The sequence below is a fragment of the Acanthochromis polyacanthus genome, chromosome 4, assembly GCF_021347895.1.
Source record: "Acanthochromis polyacanthus isolate Apoly-LR-REF ecotype Palm Island chromosome 4, KAUST_Apoly_ChrSc, whole genome shotgun sequence".
NCBI lineage: Eukaryota > Metazoa > Chordata > Actinopteri > Pomacentridae > Acanthochromis > Acanthochromis polyacanthus.
In genome coordinates this window covers 33,722,035-33,736,526 of record NC_067116.1, presented here as the reverse complement: position 1 = coordinate 33,736,526, position 14,492 = coordinate 33,722,035, and the positions used below count along the sequence as shown (strand labels likewise).

Genomic DNA, 14,492 nt, shown 5'->3' with positions numbered 1-14,492 from the left:
TTGCTTGACTGATTCTTTTATTATTATTTCACTCATTTTACTGATGTGTAAAGATAGCTTAATGTTGTTTTAGGCGCCATGAATGTAGACAAAGGCGTAATTTATCATGAGCTCAATCAACAAAAACACGTAAGAAAAAGACATCTTGTTTTGAAGAACTGCCACAAAGTTACTAATGGATGGGAACAATACCTTAGACAGGAGTAAGTTTCTTTTTCTTCAGCACTGGGTCTTGTTTTTTTCTCCCAAAATGTGAATTATGATCTCATACAACCAATGAATTAACTGAGGAAAACATAATTGGACCAATATATGATAGGTTGTTGCTAGAGGTACGGACCCGTACCCGTAGCCTGTGACCTACGGATACGGCACTTTCCATTTGCCAATCAGATACGCGAGATCTGGTCACGTGACTCCCGGTAGACGCTAGGAGTACGGACCCGTAGCATCGGTACTACAGGTATGGACCCTAAACCTAACACTAACCCTAACCCTAACCTTTGCTTACCTTTCAACAGTTTGCAGTGGTTAGCAGCTTCTTGACTCGCGAGACTCGCGTACGGGTCCGTATCTGTCTGGCAAATGGAAAGTGTATCCGTAGGCCACAGGTTACGGGTACGGGTCCGTATCTGTAGACACTACCTATGACTACTTTGAGTCACAACCCCCTGTCTGAATTTTATTTTACAACAACAGACATTTTCATTAATAAGTGATGTACAAAAAGGCACAAATTGGTGCCAAAGATTTCCCAAAATGCAGGATATGAAGTATTGATGCTCAAAATTTCCTCAGACACCTGGTTTGTTGTGTCTCCCACAATATTCAGTGAAAAGTGTACTTAATAATGTCTAAAAAAATGGTGCATTTTCTAATCCAGAGTTGGTATTGGATGTTTGCTGGCAGCAGCAACAGGAGCCTCAGCTGAAGTGTGACTACATTACCAGCAGTCGTTATCACATCCTGGATATGAGAACAGTGGAGATCAAACAGGCTGCAGTTGAGACCCTCCGGCCCTCACAAAGCAGCTGTGCTTTCTCCAACACAGACACAACAAGCAGAGGTCAAACGGATCACCACTGATGGCTGTGTTCCCAGACCCTCCACCACTGCCATCCAAAAATATCCACTGACACACTTGGCTCTTATTTAAAACACCTGACACACTGATGGACCTACTTCTCTCATTCAAATGCTCCACTCATTGTAACCAGCTCCTCTGGTCATGATCAAATACTACACATTACAAACTACTTGTACCAACATCCACCACACGACTGTCATGGCTTTAGGAATGTCACTTAGTCTGTTATTCAGCCTACCTCTTTGGTCCATGAAATATTTCAGCAGCTGCTGGCATTAAAAATTCACACATTCATGGAGCCCAGAGGAGGAATCCCATCAGCTCGCATGGTGACATAAATGTCTTGACAACATTCGGAAGAGGAGTTATTCTATCTCAATCAGATTTTTAGAACTATTTCTGCTCAACCATCTTTGATTTCCTACATTTTTATAGAATAAAATGTGGATATTTATAAGGCGTCTGTGAAATTTTAGCTTCATACATCAAGCTAAAAACTGCCAATTGGCCCACTTTAAAAACATTTTCACAAATTGAAGTTTAAGAAATGTTTGATCAGCAGTATCAGAGGAACTGTTGAAAAATGACTGAAATTTTTGCCGTCATTATCGATCATGCCATTGATTCAGAATCTGCAATATTGGACAAGTAGTTATAACAGTTTCTGATTACTTGTGAGTTGAAATGTGAAAAAAATGACCCCTCTTTTAGCACATGTTACCAAAAAACTGCTAACATGATAACAAGGAAAACATGCAAACTCCATGCAGAAAGATCCCAGGAAGGCCAGGACACGAACCAGGGATCTTTTCTCAAAATGTGGCTTTTTAAATAGGGTTTGTTTTTGTTATGTTTTGTTCTGTTTTTTAATCTCGGAAAGTATCTGATCTATTAAGCTAAAATTTCACAGATACAAACACAAATCGGAGATGGTAGAGCATAAGGCCAGTGATGATTTGAGATGTTATAACCCAGAAAGATACATGTTTCCTTGAGGACAAATGTTAGCATAGTAGCACAATTACTGCAAATCAATAATAAATATTACTCCTAATACACATTAAACCTGTTTAATATGAGAATGCAGTCATGTTGACATTAGCATTTAGCTGAAATTATTGTTGATTTCTTGTTGAAACCTTAATTATCTACTTAAAATCATTGATAACTGTATTGATTGCTACTTTTAACATCCATCCATCCATTCTCTATACACCGCTTCATCCTCACTAGGGTCACTGGAGCCTATCCCAGCTGACTCGGGCGAAGGCAGGTGACACCCTGGACAGGTCGGCAGCCTGTCACAGGGCTACATATACAGACAAACAATCACACTCACATTCACACCCACAGGCAATTTAGAGTTATCAATTAACCTCAGCATGTTTTTTGGACTGTGGGAGTGCCCGGAGAAAACCCACACATGCACAGGGAGAACATGCAAACTCCATGCAGAAAGATCCCAGGCCCATTTGAACAGGGGATCTTCTTGCTGCAAGGCGAAAGTGCTAACCACTACGACACTGTGCAGCCTACTTTTAACATTTTAACTGTTATTTTAGAATCCCTGCAAACACCATGCGCAGTATAACTGGCAACACTGTATGCCACGACTGTGTTTTCTGAAAAAATATGTATCCATTTCATTGCTTCTTACAACATTCAGGGACTGCATTGTTTTGATTTTATGGTAAAATTATTAAAACCGTATAAACAGGGTGAAAGCTGCTTCATATCCGTATCTGAAGAAATTCACAGGAGGCATAAAACAGGAAAACAATTATACTTCTTGAGGAGTTTGTTGTCAAGTTTTTACCTTAGAAATACTAGAAACAAGTCAAATTTGAAGGCTTAGAAAAAAAAATCTGTTGCAAGCTGTTTACTGTGAAGGCACCACATTTCAAAAAGACTTTGTCTCGCTGAGAAATGCTGCTCCAAGGCAGAAAACACTGTGTGGAAAAAGAGCAGCATTTGACTGCATTTCAGGATGTTAAGCATCCTCCAAGATTAAAATGAGCTCAGCAGAGAACCCACATTTTTTAATAAAGAGCAACGTGAAACCCATTCTTAATTGAGGGAAAGCTGATGAGGGTGTTTGTGCCTGTCTGAAGGCCTTCTGCTGCTGCCACATCTGAGAGAACAAACAGAGAAAAATGAATGAGCCACACTGTGAATGAGTTCAGGCTGGGAAACAGACGCGGGATGCCAGACAACAACAAGGCGCTTGTAATTCCTCAGTGCCATAACCGATATTTGGCACAGGGCTGCGTGTCACTACCTGCCTCATCAACTTACAGCATCTCCTCCCACACTGTAGGTTTTATTTCATCGTATACATCAGGAGGAGTGTGTGTGTACGCGTTAAATCAGACAGCTTAACAGCCATTCTCACTGAACTATAAATACCACTTAAAAGTGTTTGGTTTGCATTTCAAGATGACAGCTGCACGTGATCAGGAAACTATATGTGTCAGCCATGTGTTGCCTCTAAGTATACGCCTGTTTGATATAATTGCCATCTAGCTATCTCCCTCTTAGCAACTGGCTTATTATTATGGACACGGCCATTACTATTAATGATTCATGTCACCAGAGAGTGATATTTAGTGCTTGAAGACAGAAATCCGGCAGTGACATATCAGTTCTTGTCATTAAAACCACACGGAAATGACCAAATCTAGAAAGAAGCAACTCAGACATGATTAAATGAAGTGAACTATATACAGAATGCAACAGACATAAGGGCAAAGTCTCTTAAATGTCAAATGACTCCAACGGTCAATAATTGCAGAATGTCTAAGTGGACAGGTAGAGCATTCCTTGTTATGAACAATCAAAAACAATTATTTAAAAAGATGATATTGTAAATTCAGAAGCACAGAAAGAAGTGAATACACCTGTGATCACTCACACACAAATTGGAAACTTTGTGGTAATTCAAGCAAAAACGAGAACGCCTGGTATTTCAAAGTAGCACAATTGTAAGAACTTGGTTAAAAAATGACCTGAGAACACCAGGTCTTTCTCGAATTGGTCAAAAGACATCTACAGCAGTAATCAACAGGTAAAAAAATGAGCCATTAATACCACCGATCAGAGCTCCAGTGGCCAAGCTCCTAAAAATGATGCCATGGAAGGTGCACTACTTTCACCATCAGCTTCTGAAAAACAGATGGATAAATGCTTCAGATTTTATATTTGCAGTTATCAAGCAGTTTAGACATTGTGAAGGACACTGCATAATGTTGACCTCTTTTAATGACATCCATGACTAAAACCCCTGCGTTTTCTTAGGCGTAAAACTGAACGATTAAGCTTTGCCAAAGACATCAAAAGATGCCTGATGGATATTAGGACCACATGCTCTGGTCGAATGAGACCGCGTTAAATTTGTTCGGCTCAGATGCAGTCCAGCATGTTTGGCATGAAGCTGATTATCACAGTGAATGCATAGACCTGAAGCATGTGGTGGGAATGAATGGAAAAGATGGTGGTGTGATGACCAATATAGATGGTATCATGGATGCCTGAGGATATACCAAAAATACTGGCTGACAAGACGACTTCCAGTCTGCAGAAGCTTTGCAGAAGAGGAATATTCCAGCATGACGTCAATTCAAAACAAAAAATCACACAGAGTTTCTGAAGAGGGAAAAGGTGAGAACTGTGGCATGGCCTGACTTGAAACCAATAAAACAGCTGAAAAAATGACTCTAAATAATTGAAGGACGTCTCTCCAGATATGTAAGCACCACTGGTGTCCCGCATGCAGAGGAGAATGGAGTCTGTCATCAAAAATAAAAAAGTGACCGTATAAAGTATTGAAAAAATATTCACTAATGAATGGTGCACTGATTTTTGTTATAGTGAGTTTCTACTGTGAGATTATTATTATAGTAAATCTAAACTTTCAGTTTTTTAAATTTTTTATAAGAGAAATTACCCCGCTGTCCAGCTTAGAAGTACTGCAGTTACTGTAAGGTGATACTGTTTGGTGGAACGAGTTGTCAAATTCTATTAGATCTGCAGTCTCTCTCAGTCTTTAACCCTCCTGTTGTCCTCATTTACGAGCACCAAAAAAATATTGTTTCCTTGTCTGAAAAAATCCAAACATTTAGCAAAAAAAATTCCCCCAAATTTCTGAAAATTTGCAAAACTTTCAGGAAGAAAATTCTAATAATTCCTTAAAAGTTTCCCTTAATAGTTTTATCTTTTTTTTAAAAAAAAAAAATCCCCCAAATTTGGCAAGAAAATTCTTGGGAATATTTTCAAAAAAATGAGCAAAAATCTTCTAAAAAAATCCTAAAAATATCTAAAGTGATTACATGTATATCAGTAAAACTGCTAATATTTTCTTTGAGAACATTCACAAAAAAAATCAACCAAAATCCAGCAAATGTCGCTGGATTTTGGTTGGTTTTTTGTGTGAATGTTCTTAAGAAACATTTTTAACATTTCTTTTTTTACACCAAAAAATGTCCAAAGATTTCCCTAAAATGTTGAAAATGTGGACATCAGAAGTTTCACTGTGAAAATATGTATGTTTTTCCCACATTTTCAAACTTTAAAACGGGTCAATTTTGACCTGCAGGGTTAAGACAATACAAAAAACCCAGCTCTTCAGCGAACACCTTTGCACTTGACAGACTGCAAATAATAATTTAAAAAAAAATCCTACTGCCTGTAGACACCACAGTCCTGTTATGATTTTATGTCACTTATCCAGGCTGTTTTCTCCTGACTAGATCCTTGTTTGTTTTTATATCTACTCTCAGATGTACGTCGCTTTGGATAAAAGTGTCTGCTAAATGAAATTGTAGAATTATAGAACTGTAATACAGTTCTGAATTATTTGGCATTTAGTTGAAGTAGCACGTGATGTTATATATCATGTTGACTGCAAAAGTCACAGAGCACTTATTTTAAGTTCCATGTAAACAAACTGTTTCCATATCACCCCTGGTGGCAGCAAGTTAAAGCTGACTCTTCTCACAACAAAGATTACCAGCTTTTGTCCGTTCAAGTTAGCCCTTTTGTTCCGACATCATTACTCAAAGATGACGACATACGCCGCTGCTCTCGTCCCTCCTTTGTCTGAAGCCGGGCTTTGCAAAGGTTGCACTTCTGGTGTGGACATTAGTTAGGCCACAGGAAGGGCTCTGAGGCTGTCACCTCTGTCGATTCTGGCCCCGTCAGCTGCTGGGATTTAGCTAAACACTCATTCAGCAAATGTGAATGAAGCTGGGTCCGGCCTGTCAGGTCCACACACTGAGGTGAAAGCAAAGATTAACATACACAGGGATGTGAAAAAGTAAAAGAGGAATTCTTGTAGTTTCAAGAAAATGCTGAATGTATGTGTTGGACGTACGTTTTTAGTGATATGGTTGTGGTTATTTGGACTTCCTCATACCTCATGTTGTACTGCAGAAGTAGTTCAAACTTTTTTGAGTGTTCTGCACTGGGTCAAGAATATTAAAGATGGACGTTTAAAAGTGAAGAAAAAACACCAGGTGCTCTTCCAGGATGGAGCCAGTACTCAGTAAAGATGAAAAAATAATGACTGTCCCATTTCTTATTGATGGAAGTCCTAAGCGTTGGTCCACAGTCCAAAGAGTATCTGAGGCTTCCTAATTTTAAATATAAAACCTCTTTATTAATACATAAACCAACGTGTTTCCACTCTGACAGTCGTCATCAGGAGTTTTATATTTTCATCAGAAAGCCTCGGACACTCTGAACAGTCTACTGACGACTAGTGCAAAAGACTTCCATTCATAAGAAATGGGACGGTCATTACTTTTTCAGCTTTCTTTTATTCTTTACTTAGATCTGCATTTGCTGCCACTGAGGTAGGAGATGCTCTTCCTGGGACAGAACAAACATACAAATCAATACATACAACGCATCTAATCACAGCAGGGTCAAGAGCCAAGCAAAAAACTCAACATCACAACAGATCAAACTGCGTTCCACCGTAGATATTTCAGTAGGTTTTTAGTTTCAAACTGATCTTACTTGGTTCTCCAGTGATCATAGTTGGTAAGTTCTTCTACACTGTGATAACTGCAACATTTACAGATGTGCACACTGCATCTGTCCTGGGTTTCTTTAGATAGATAACTCCTAGTAACCTGCTTGTTCATGTGACAGTGTTGATCTTTTACATAATTAATTTGTGAGTGCAGACAGTTTGGTTTGTTCCACTCATTAGAAATGTAACATTCCTTATTAGTGACAAACAATTGTCACCTTCAAAACAAAGCAAATTTTAAACTTTTTAACCGAGAAAATGTGAGACTTGTATACAATAAAACTGTCTCTGTTGCCATCCCTGAATATAAATTTAATGTTAAAATCTGGACCATGACAGCATTATTTTCATTATTGATACACATTTAGTCAATTGATTCATCTTATGTCAGACAATAGTGATGATAGCGTAACAGTATAACTTCTTTTAACTTCAGTTCTTCAAACTTTTACATTTATCATCGTGAAATGCAAAGAAAATCTGAATATCTTCACATTTTAAGCAGAAAGCAGAGAATTTCTGGACAAAAAATGACTTTAAAATAGTTGCAGATTAATACTTTGTCATCTATTAATCAGCTAATTGTTTGAATTCCAGTTAAGAGTGATAAAGAAATTGAGGAAAATACACTGAATGATGTGCCAGTGTGTATACAGCAAGCTGCAATAAGCAGTCAGCAAATAAGTAAAGAATCCTACTTTATGCACACATGGGCACAGTAGGATGTTTTCATGCTTGAACTAAACGGGGGAAAAACTAAAAAGCGATTAAAAAATTATCAGAATAATATTTTTTTACCCTTTGATTTGAGGCCATTTTTAATAATTAATGGTCCCCTCTTTGTGTTCTGTGGTGTATAAAGCGTGTTGTGTTTACAGTCTCATCTCATCATCATTGGTTTCTGTCATTTCCTCCTGCTGACTGTGGAGCCTGAGAATCCTCATCCACAGATCCTTCAGACTCCACTCCAGATTTTGCCGCCGCCTCTTTTTTTAAAAACCACCTCGAGTTGGGAGCAGTGAAAAACACACCAGCGCTGGGGCAGCAGATGACCCGGCGCAGCAGCGAGGAGCACAACAGTCCTCAGTGACAAATGAAAGGATGGGGGGCATCAGCAGCAGCAGCAGCTGAGTTTACACCGACCGGATCAGGGGCCGAGGCCAGAGCACCGCTTTCTGCTCGCTCTTGGGTGACTTTTGTCGGATTTATTCAGCGGTCCACAACAACATGCCATTTGCCAAAAGAGTCGTGGAACCTCAGTTACTGTGCAGGTATCAAATCCCCAACGAGGAGGGTTTGGTTTTCGAGGATCTGGTCTCCATCAGTAATGTGGCTCTGTCTCGGACCCTGCGGCAGCTGTCGGACCTGGCCAAACATGCCTGCTCCATATTCCAGGAGCTGGAAAACGACCTCACGTCCACCAACCAGCGGGTCAGAGGGCTGCAGACTAAGATCAGCCAACTCCAGCAGACCTGCTCCGAGCTGGACCCCAAACAGGAGGCAGTGCGTAAGTATCAGTCCGTTTTATTCTGGAGCTGCGTCTCCTGCGTGCGTCCTGGAGGGAAAACTGCATGAGGAGGAAAAGTTTTCCATCAGTGGCTTTATACGCAGATAGATTGATATAAAGTTAGCAGCTCGTTGTGAAATCGCTACAGAAATGCGCTTCAAAAACACTTAAGTGGCAGTAAAGCCACGTTTGTGCGCCACCGAGGTTTGGTAATCCATTTTTCAAGGTCCGACACTTTCTATTTCATTTTTCATATTTTCTGTCTCATTACCTAAGTTAACTTTAGTCGTAAATTCGTATTTTCTTCGCAGTTTTGGTGCACATGAGTCAGTGCTGGAAGACTTGCGCTCATGTTTCCATGTCTTCCCACGCTGAGGGGCGTGTGACAGTCTGGCTGTCCCGACCTTATGCCAGCACCCACTTAACGCCACCTAGTACTTCACTACAACTCACCCAGGGACAGTCTTTCACCATGTAGTAGCTCTAACGTTAAAGGTTTAGAAACTGCAGTGAAGTTTGACATAACTTACGCACGGATTCTTCCACTGGGCAGGCTGCCTATTCGAGTATTTCTCCCCGTAATTTTGCCAAAACAGACTTTTTGACACGTTTAAACTGCAATGAGCGCCCTTATGTTGGTATTTGTAAAAGCACACGGACCTCTGCTGGGGGCTGATGCTCACTAATCTGACTTTGGAGTGTCTCTGGAACGTTTGAAAGTTGTATTGAACTTTTCTTAACCACCATAAGAATTCATTACCCTGGTAACACAGCATGCAGCCATCCCCTGGTTCTTTTAATCTGACACCCTCTCCCCACCACGAACACACACACACAGGCACACACATACACACACACACGCATATCTCCACTAAGCACTCAGGAAAACTTCTCCTCCCCACCTCCCAGAATTATCCATCTCCGGAACAAGTTTGTGCCACAGCGTGGACATTTACTCCCCTGTTTTTTTTAGTTGAGGTTCAGCAAGTCTTTGCATGTCCCCCAGACCCTTTGCTTCCTGTGGTCTGTGAATGGGTTACATTGCCTTGAGGTATTTATGTGTGAGGATTGATAGCTCCAGACCCTTCTTAAGCCCAATTTAAACCTGGAGACGTCTGCAGAGATTTGTTTTTCATCTGCAAATGCCTGTCTCAGCTGTTGTTTGGAGCAGAACTGGTGGCTTGTTTTTGCTGCCGTGCGTGGTGGTAAATGCAGTGGAATAAGATGCAAAATGATCAATATGTCTGTTGTGAGTGATCCTGGTTGTTGGTTGTCGTGAAGCTGTAAATGAAAGGCAGGTAAATGTGCAGTTTTGTCTTTAAGACACTTCATGTTATCAGTTCCACTTTGAACTAGAGTGGATGAATGTATGTGATCCACTGATTGTCCAACTCTTTCAGTTTAACAAAACTCCATTAAAGTTTTAGACAAAATTAGAATTACACTGTTGCTGTGATCAAAGCAACTCTTTTAAATGAATTCCTCATAGGTAAGTTTGTCATTTGAGCTTCTTGTGTGGATTTTACCCCGAACAGCCGCATTACATTAAAATGTTTCAGCTTCTCGTTCATCAATGGAGACTGTAATATTACAAGATGAAAGGATATCAAATCCCTTCGTACCACATGTTGCTGTGCAGTAGATCTAGCGTGCTGGGTTTCCAGATAACCCCTTTTTTTTTGCCTGAAAAAGCCTAATTACTCTTAATTGTGCTTTTCATATTAATGGTGTCAGGGGTAGCCTTAAACAACAGTGACCCCCCCCCCCCCCCTCTCATCTGAATGACAATAAGTGTAAATGGAGCAGGTCAGGGCAGGGGGAGCTCAGGGGGGTGGGCCTTCATGATGTGGCTGCTGGAGGAGCCCACAGCTGCAGATTCATATTGAATTATGTGTCCGATGACGAGAATCAGATGTGGGGAAGGTGTCGCTCGTGCTGTCTGCCATTAACACCCTGCTGGTTACGAGGAGTTCATCTGGTGGTGATTCAGATAAACATCATTTGAGTTGTTGTTCAGCGTTGCGACTCCCTCTGTGTTATTATTCTGCATGCAGGCAGGCTTTCATATGCCGGGTGAGACACATTTGGGTCAAAGGACTTGCAAGGAGTGCAGCATTTCTCTTTCGCTTTTGCTTCGTCTCGTGTCGAGCTCTTTACTCGCCATCAGCCACAGAGGTCTGCCTTGTGCTCTCGGAAGTCTTAAGTGATTTATCGACACGACTATTTATACAAGAGAATCCTGCTAAACAATTCAAGATACACTCAAAAATAGCTCAGCGAAGATGAAAACTAAAAGCCAGCTCTTTCTCTTAGGTAACCTAATGATCCAAATCCATGCCAAAATATTCCTTCTTCCTCTTTTATCCTCCGTCTCACAAACACACCAGGCGCCTGGCATATATCCCTCAGCCCGGTGTTTGGACAGCTCTCCTGTGACACCCCATCAATGTCTGCGTTGGACTACCATCAGAGCTCCTCGGGCAGGCCAGTCGCTGCAGTGCCGTCCCATGTTAGAGCACTCTGCTGGGTTTTAAGTTACACAGAGCGGAGGGGGAGCTGTAATACTTGTGGCGGCAAGTGGCCCTCTGGCTTTTCTGGTACACGAGCACATGGCTGGCAGTTTACCACATTCCTCGTACAGACCGAGCCAGAGACGGCCTCACAATACCAAATAGAGGAAAACAGTAGTCGCACAGCACCACAGAGCAAATCTGAGTAGAACTAAACACAGTGAGGATTCTGTGTGTCTCTGTATGGATACCAGAGCAGGATGTCATTGAATCTGCGGTGCTGCAAACTTGTTTTCGATGCACATTTTACATGTTTCTTTTTCTCACATTCTGCTTCTTTTGTGTCAACATGTTCAAAATCTCCTCACAACAAGTTTTGCTGAAGATTTGGATTTGTTTTTTCCTGTTAAGCCAATTTTGAAACTACTAAGACAAATCCCCCCCATCACTATTATTAGGGGAACTGTTGCTGCATCCTGGGCTTAGCACAACACAAGACATTATGATTGGTTTAAAGAAAAGCGTTTTCTTTCATCCCAGAATGATGATTAGGTACAGCCAGACGTTATTACGCACAGTGCTGTAGAGATAAGTCTGACAATGTGAGGCTAGGAAGTGATAAGATACGTTATCGGTTGTGGTCGTACAACATCAACCTTCAGTAAACAGTGAAATGATGAAGAAGTGCAGCTAAAGAGGGGTGGGGTTTATTTTACACTCATGCATAGTTAGTGTTGTGATGTGCAGGAAATTTGCTTTATTTCAAAGCAATTTACCCATAAAAATAGTTTGCCAGTAAGTCACCAAACTTACAAGAGCAGCCAGTATCGGTATCTTATCTTTCAGATAAGCGCACTGCATTGATACGGCCGCTAGCAAGTATTCACAATTATGCCGCACACTGGGGAATTTCCTCTGAAATAATAAATTAATTAACCTGATTCTTCTGAAATTACTCATGACTGCATTTCTCTCGAACGCAGTCATCTAGAATGTCTGAACTCGAAGAAATCAGGTCATGCAGCACCTTGATTCATCCACAGTTCATGTTATACAACTTGTAAGACAGCAGCCTGCAGTAGATACAGTTTCTCACTCGTGATTGGAGCTGCTTCAGGCTTTAATCTGTGCTGTTTTTCCTTCTGCTTTAACAGCTCACAGCTAAACATCGTGCATTTATACTCCGCAGCTACCGTCCCCCCCGTCTCTTAATTTCACTCCAGTCTTCTTTCGCTTCATGCAGCTTCTGGAATTAAGAATTTCAGAGGACGGCAGCGGCAGCTCCTTTAAACTCCACTGGAGCAGCGTAGAGCAGGAAGCCACATTAGCCGGCTGACAGCTCTTCGCTTCTGCATTTCATTGACCCACTCTGGCCATTATTGCGACTTTGATTCGCTAAGTGAGGCTGCATCGACGAGTCAATGCTCACTCCGTCCGAGGTCGTTACTGGTCAATGCTGGGGTTCACGACTGAGCTTCAGATAATGCAGGAATGAAAATGTTTTGTCAGTGAGTGAAATCAGATTCTATGAGTAATTTCCTCACTTTTATTTGAGTTAAATATATGTTTTAGAACAGAAGGGCCCAGAGAAAGGACAAATGTCAGTGCATCTTGAATCAGGAGTATCTGCTTTTCTTTTCTCTTTCATTAACAGAGCTATAAGCATATTTGTGCAGGTCCAGACAACCTGCCATTGATGTAATACTCCTGCTAATTATAGAGCAGGTTTCAAAGACTTTGCTCACTCATTCCTGCACCAACCCCCTCTTTCTTCCTGCTCCTCCTCCTCCTCCTCGTACTCCGCCCCCCAGGCAGACAAAGCCTGGACAGCCTTGATGCTGAGGCTTGTTGTTATCATTCAACTGTCATATAGCTGATGTCATTACTTTCTGCTTCCTTGTGGCTCATATCCAGCACTCTGAGTCTGCATTTTTTAGGACCAGAGCATGAAGGCAGTATCAAGCTACAAGCAAACCAAGATTGAGGTTTTTCTCAGACTTCTGCATTAGCCGGGTCTCCATTATGCATTTTTGAGAATCGCACCAGAGAAAGTTTGTGAATAAGGCAGAATGCAAAGTAAATGTCCTCCCTTAAGGTAGTTTTTGACTTTTTGAAAAGTGTTAATACATTTAATGTGATATTTTTAGCTTTTTTGAATAATTTCTGACAGAGAGAACATTTAACACTGAACTGATTCTGCTTTGTTTGTCGTTCTCTGTTTATTCCAGCCATGTACCTTCTGAAGCTTTCACTAGTTTCTTTCAAATTAACTTGTCACATATGGAAACCCATCTATTGACAACCAACCTGAAGGTCTTCCATCCACCAGGCTCCATTAACTCGTGTGCACCTCCGCCCCCCGGCCTGCGATTGAAGTGGTTTTCTGCTGAACCGTTCTGTCAAGTCAAGCATTCCAAAAAGCCAGTGACCAGGAAACCACGGTGCTCGCCTGCACTTCTGGGACCTCACACCCCCACCACCACACACACTTCCTAAAATTGACTTGGTGTCATTAGGGGGGTCTGGAGGGAAAAACCAGAGGCTGAGTTTGTTTATGAACGGAGACGTTTTGTTAAAATTGGGCTTTCTCATTGCTTTGCTAGAGGGAAATGTGTGAGTTATTACACTTGGCATTCCTGCGGTGGGACCCTCCACGAGAGCAAGTGCTCCTGAGTCAGTCGCCTGAAACTCCTTCGCTGGTCTTTTTGTATATTTTCAGGTGTAAAGGCTAACATTTGTGCTAAGGGCCTCTCTAGCGGAGCTGGAAAAACTCCTGTTTGTGTAATGTCAGGTTCCTCGTGAGGAAGTTGAGCTTTAGTTTGTTGTTGGCAAGAGTTGATTGTTTTTCTCCTGCAGAAATCAGGAGCTGTGATAAGATACAGTATCTCCCTGCTCACACAAGCACATTTATTAAATTCCCCCGCAGTCATTCCTCTTTATGGACTTCTGACAATGGTGTCGAGGGCCACAATTCAAGCAAGAAGTAGAGGTGGGGGGGCAAAGTCCTCTACCCCTCTGACCTCCAAAAGCCTGCTGACCTCCCAACCAGCCCCCTCTACACACCCCATCAAAACACAAAAGAACAAACACAGCCGCCTCCATCTTGCTTATCACTTGCCCTCTAAAGACTTGACCGGCCAATTAGAGCGGATTTAACGTTTGACATGATACTGAATAGCCACAGGTCAGCAGAGCAGTAAAAGCCGGTGCAGGGCCACGTCTGATTAAAGTGTCAGAGCCGACTCAATAAGGTAAACAAAGACTTTCAACCTGGTTGTCACTCTTGGCCACAGACGGACTGAGCCATGAACAGCTGCATGGCTACTTTTGATCTTTACTTCCTCTAGTTTCTGTGAG

At 41.5% G+C, this 14,492-nt stretch overlaps 1 protein-coding gene across 3 annotated transcripts in view; it reads left to right on the top strand.

Annotated features, from left to right (window-relative positions):
- The first annotated feature begins 8,124 nt into the window (after nt 1-8,124).
- The window catches only part of nhsa (Nance-Horan syndrome a (congenital cataracts and dental anomalies)), a 73,487-nt gene continuing 67,119 nt past the window's right edge, over nt 8,125-14,492 (top strand). For all 3 annotated transcript variants that reach the window (XM_022200284.2, XM_051947038.1, XM_051947037.1), the window contains exon 1: nt 8,125-8,625. In XM_022200284.2, coding sequence (XP_022055976.2) covers nt 8,346-8,625 — 280 coding nt within the window. In that variant the 5' untranslated portion in view covers nt 8,125-8,345. The remainder of the gene's footprint in view (nt 8,626-14,492) is intronic.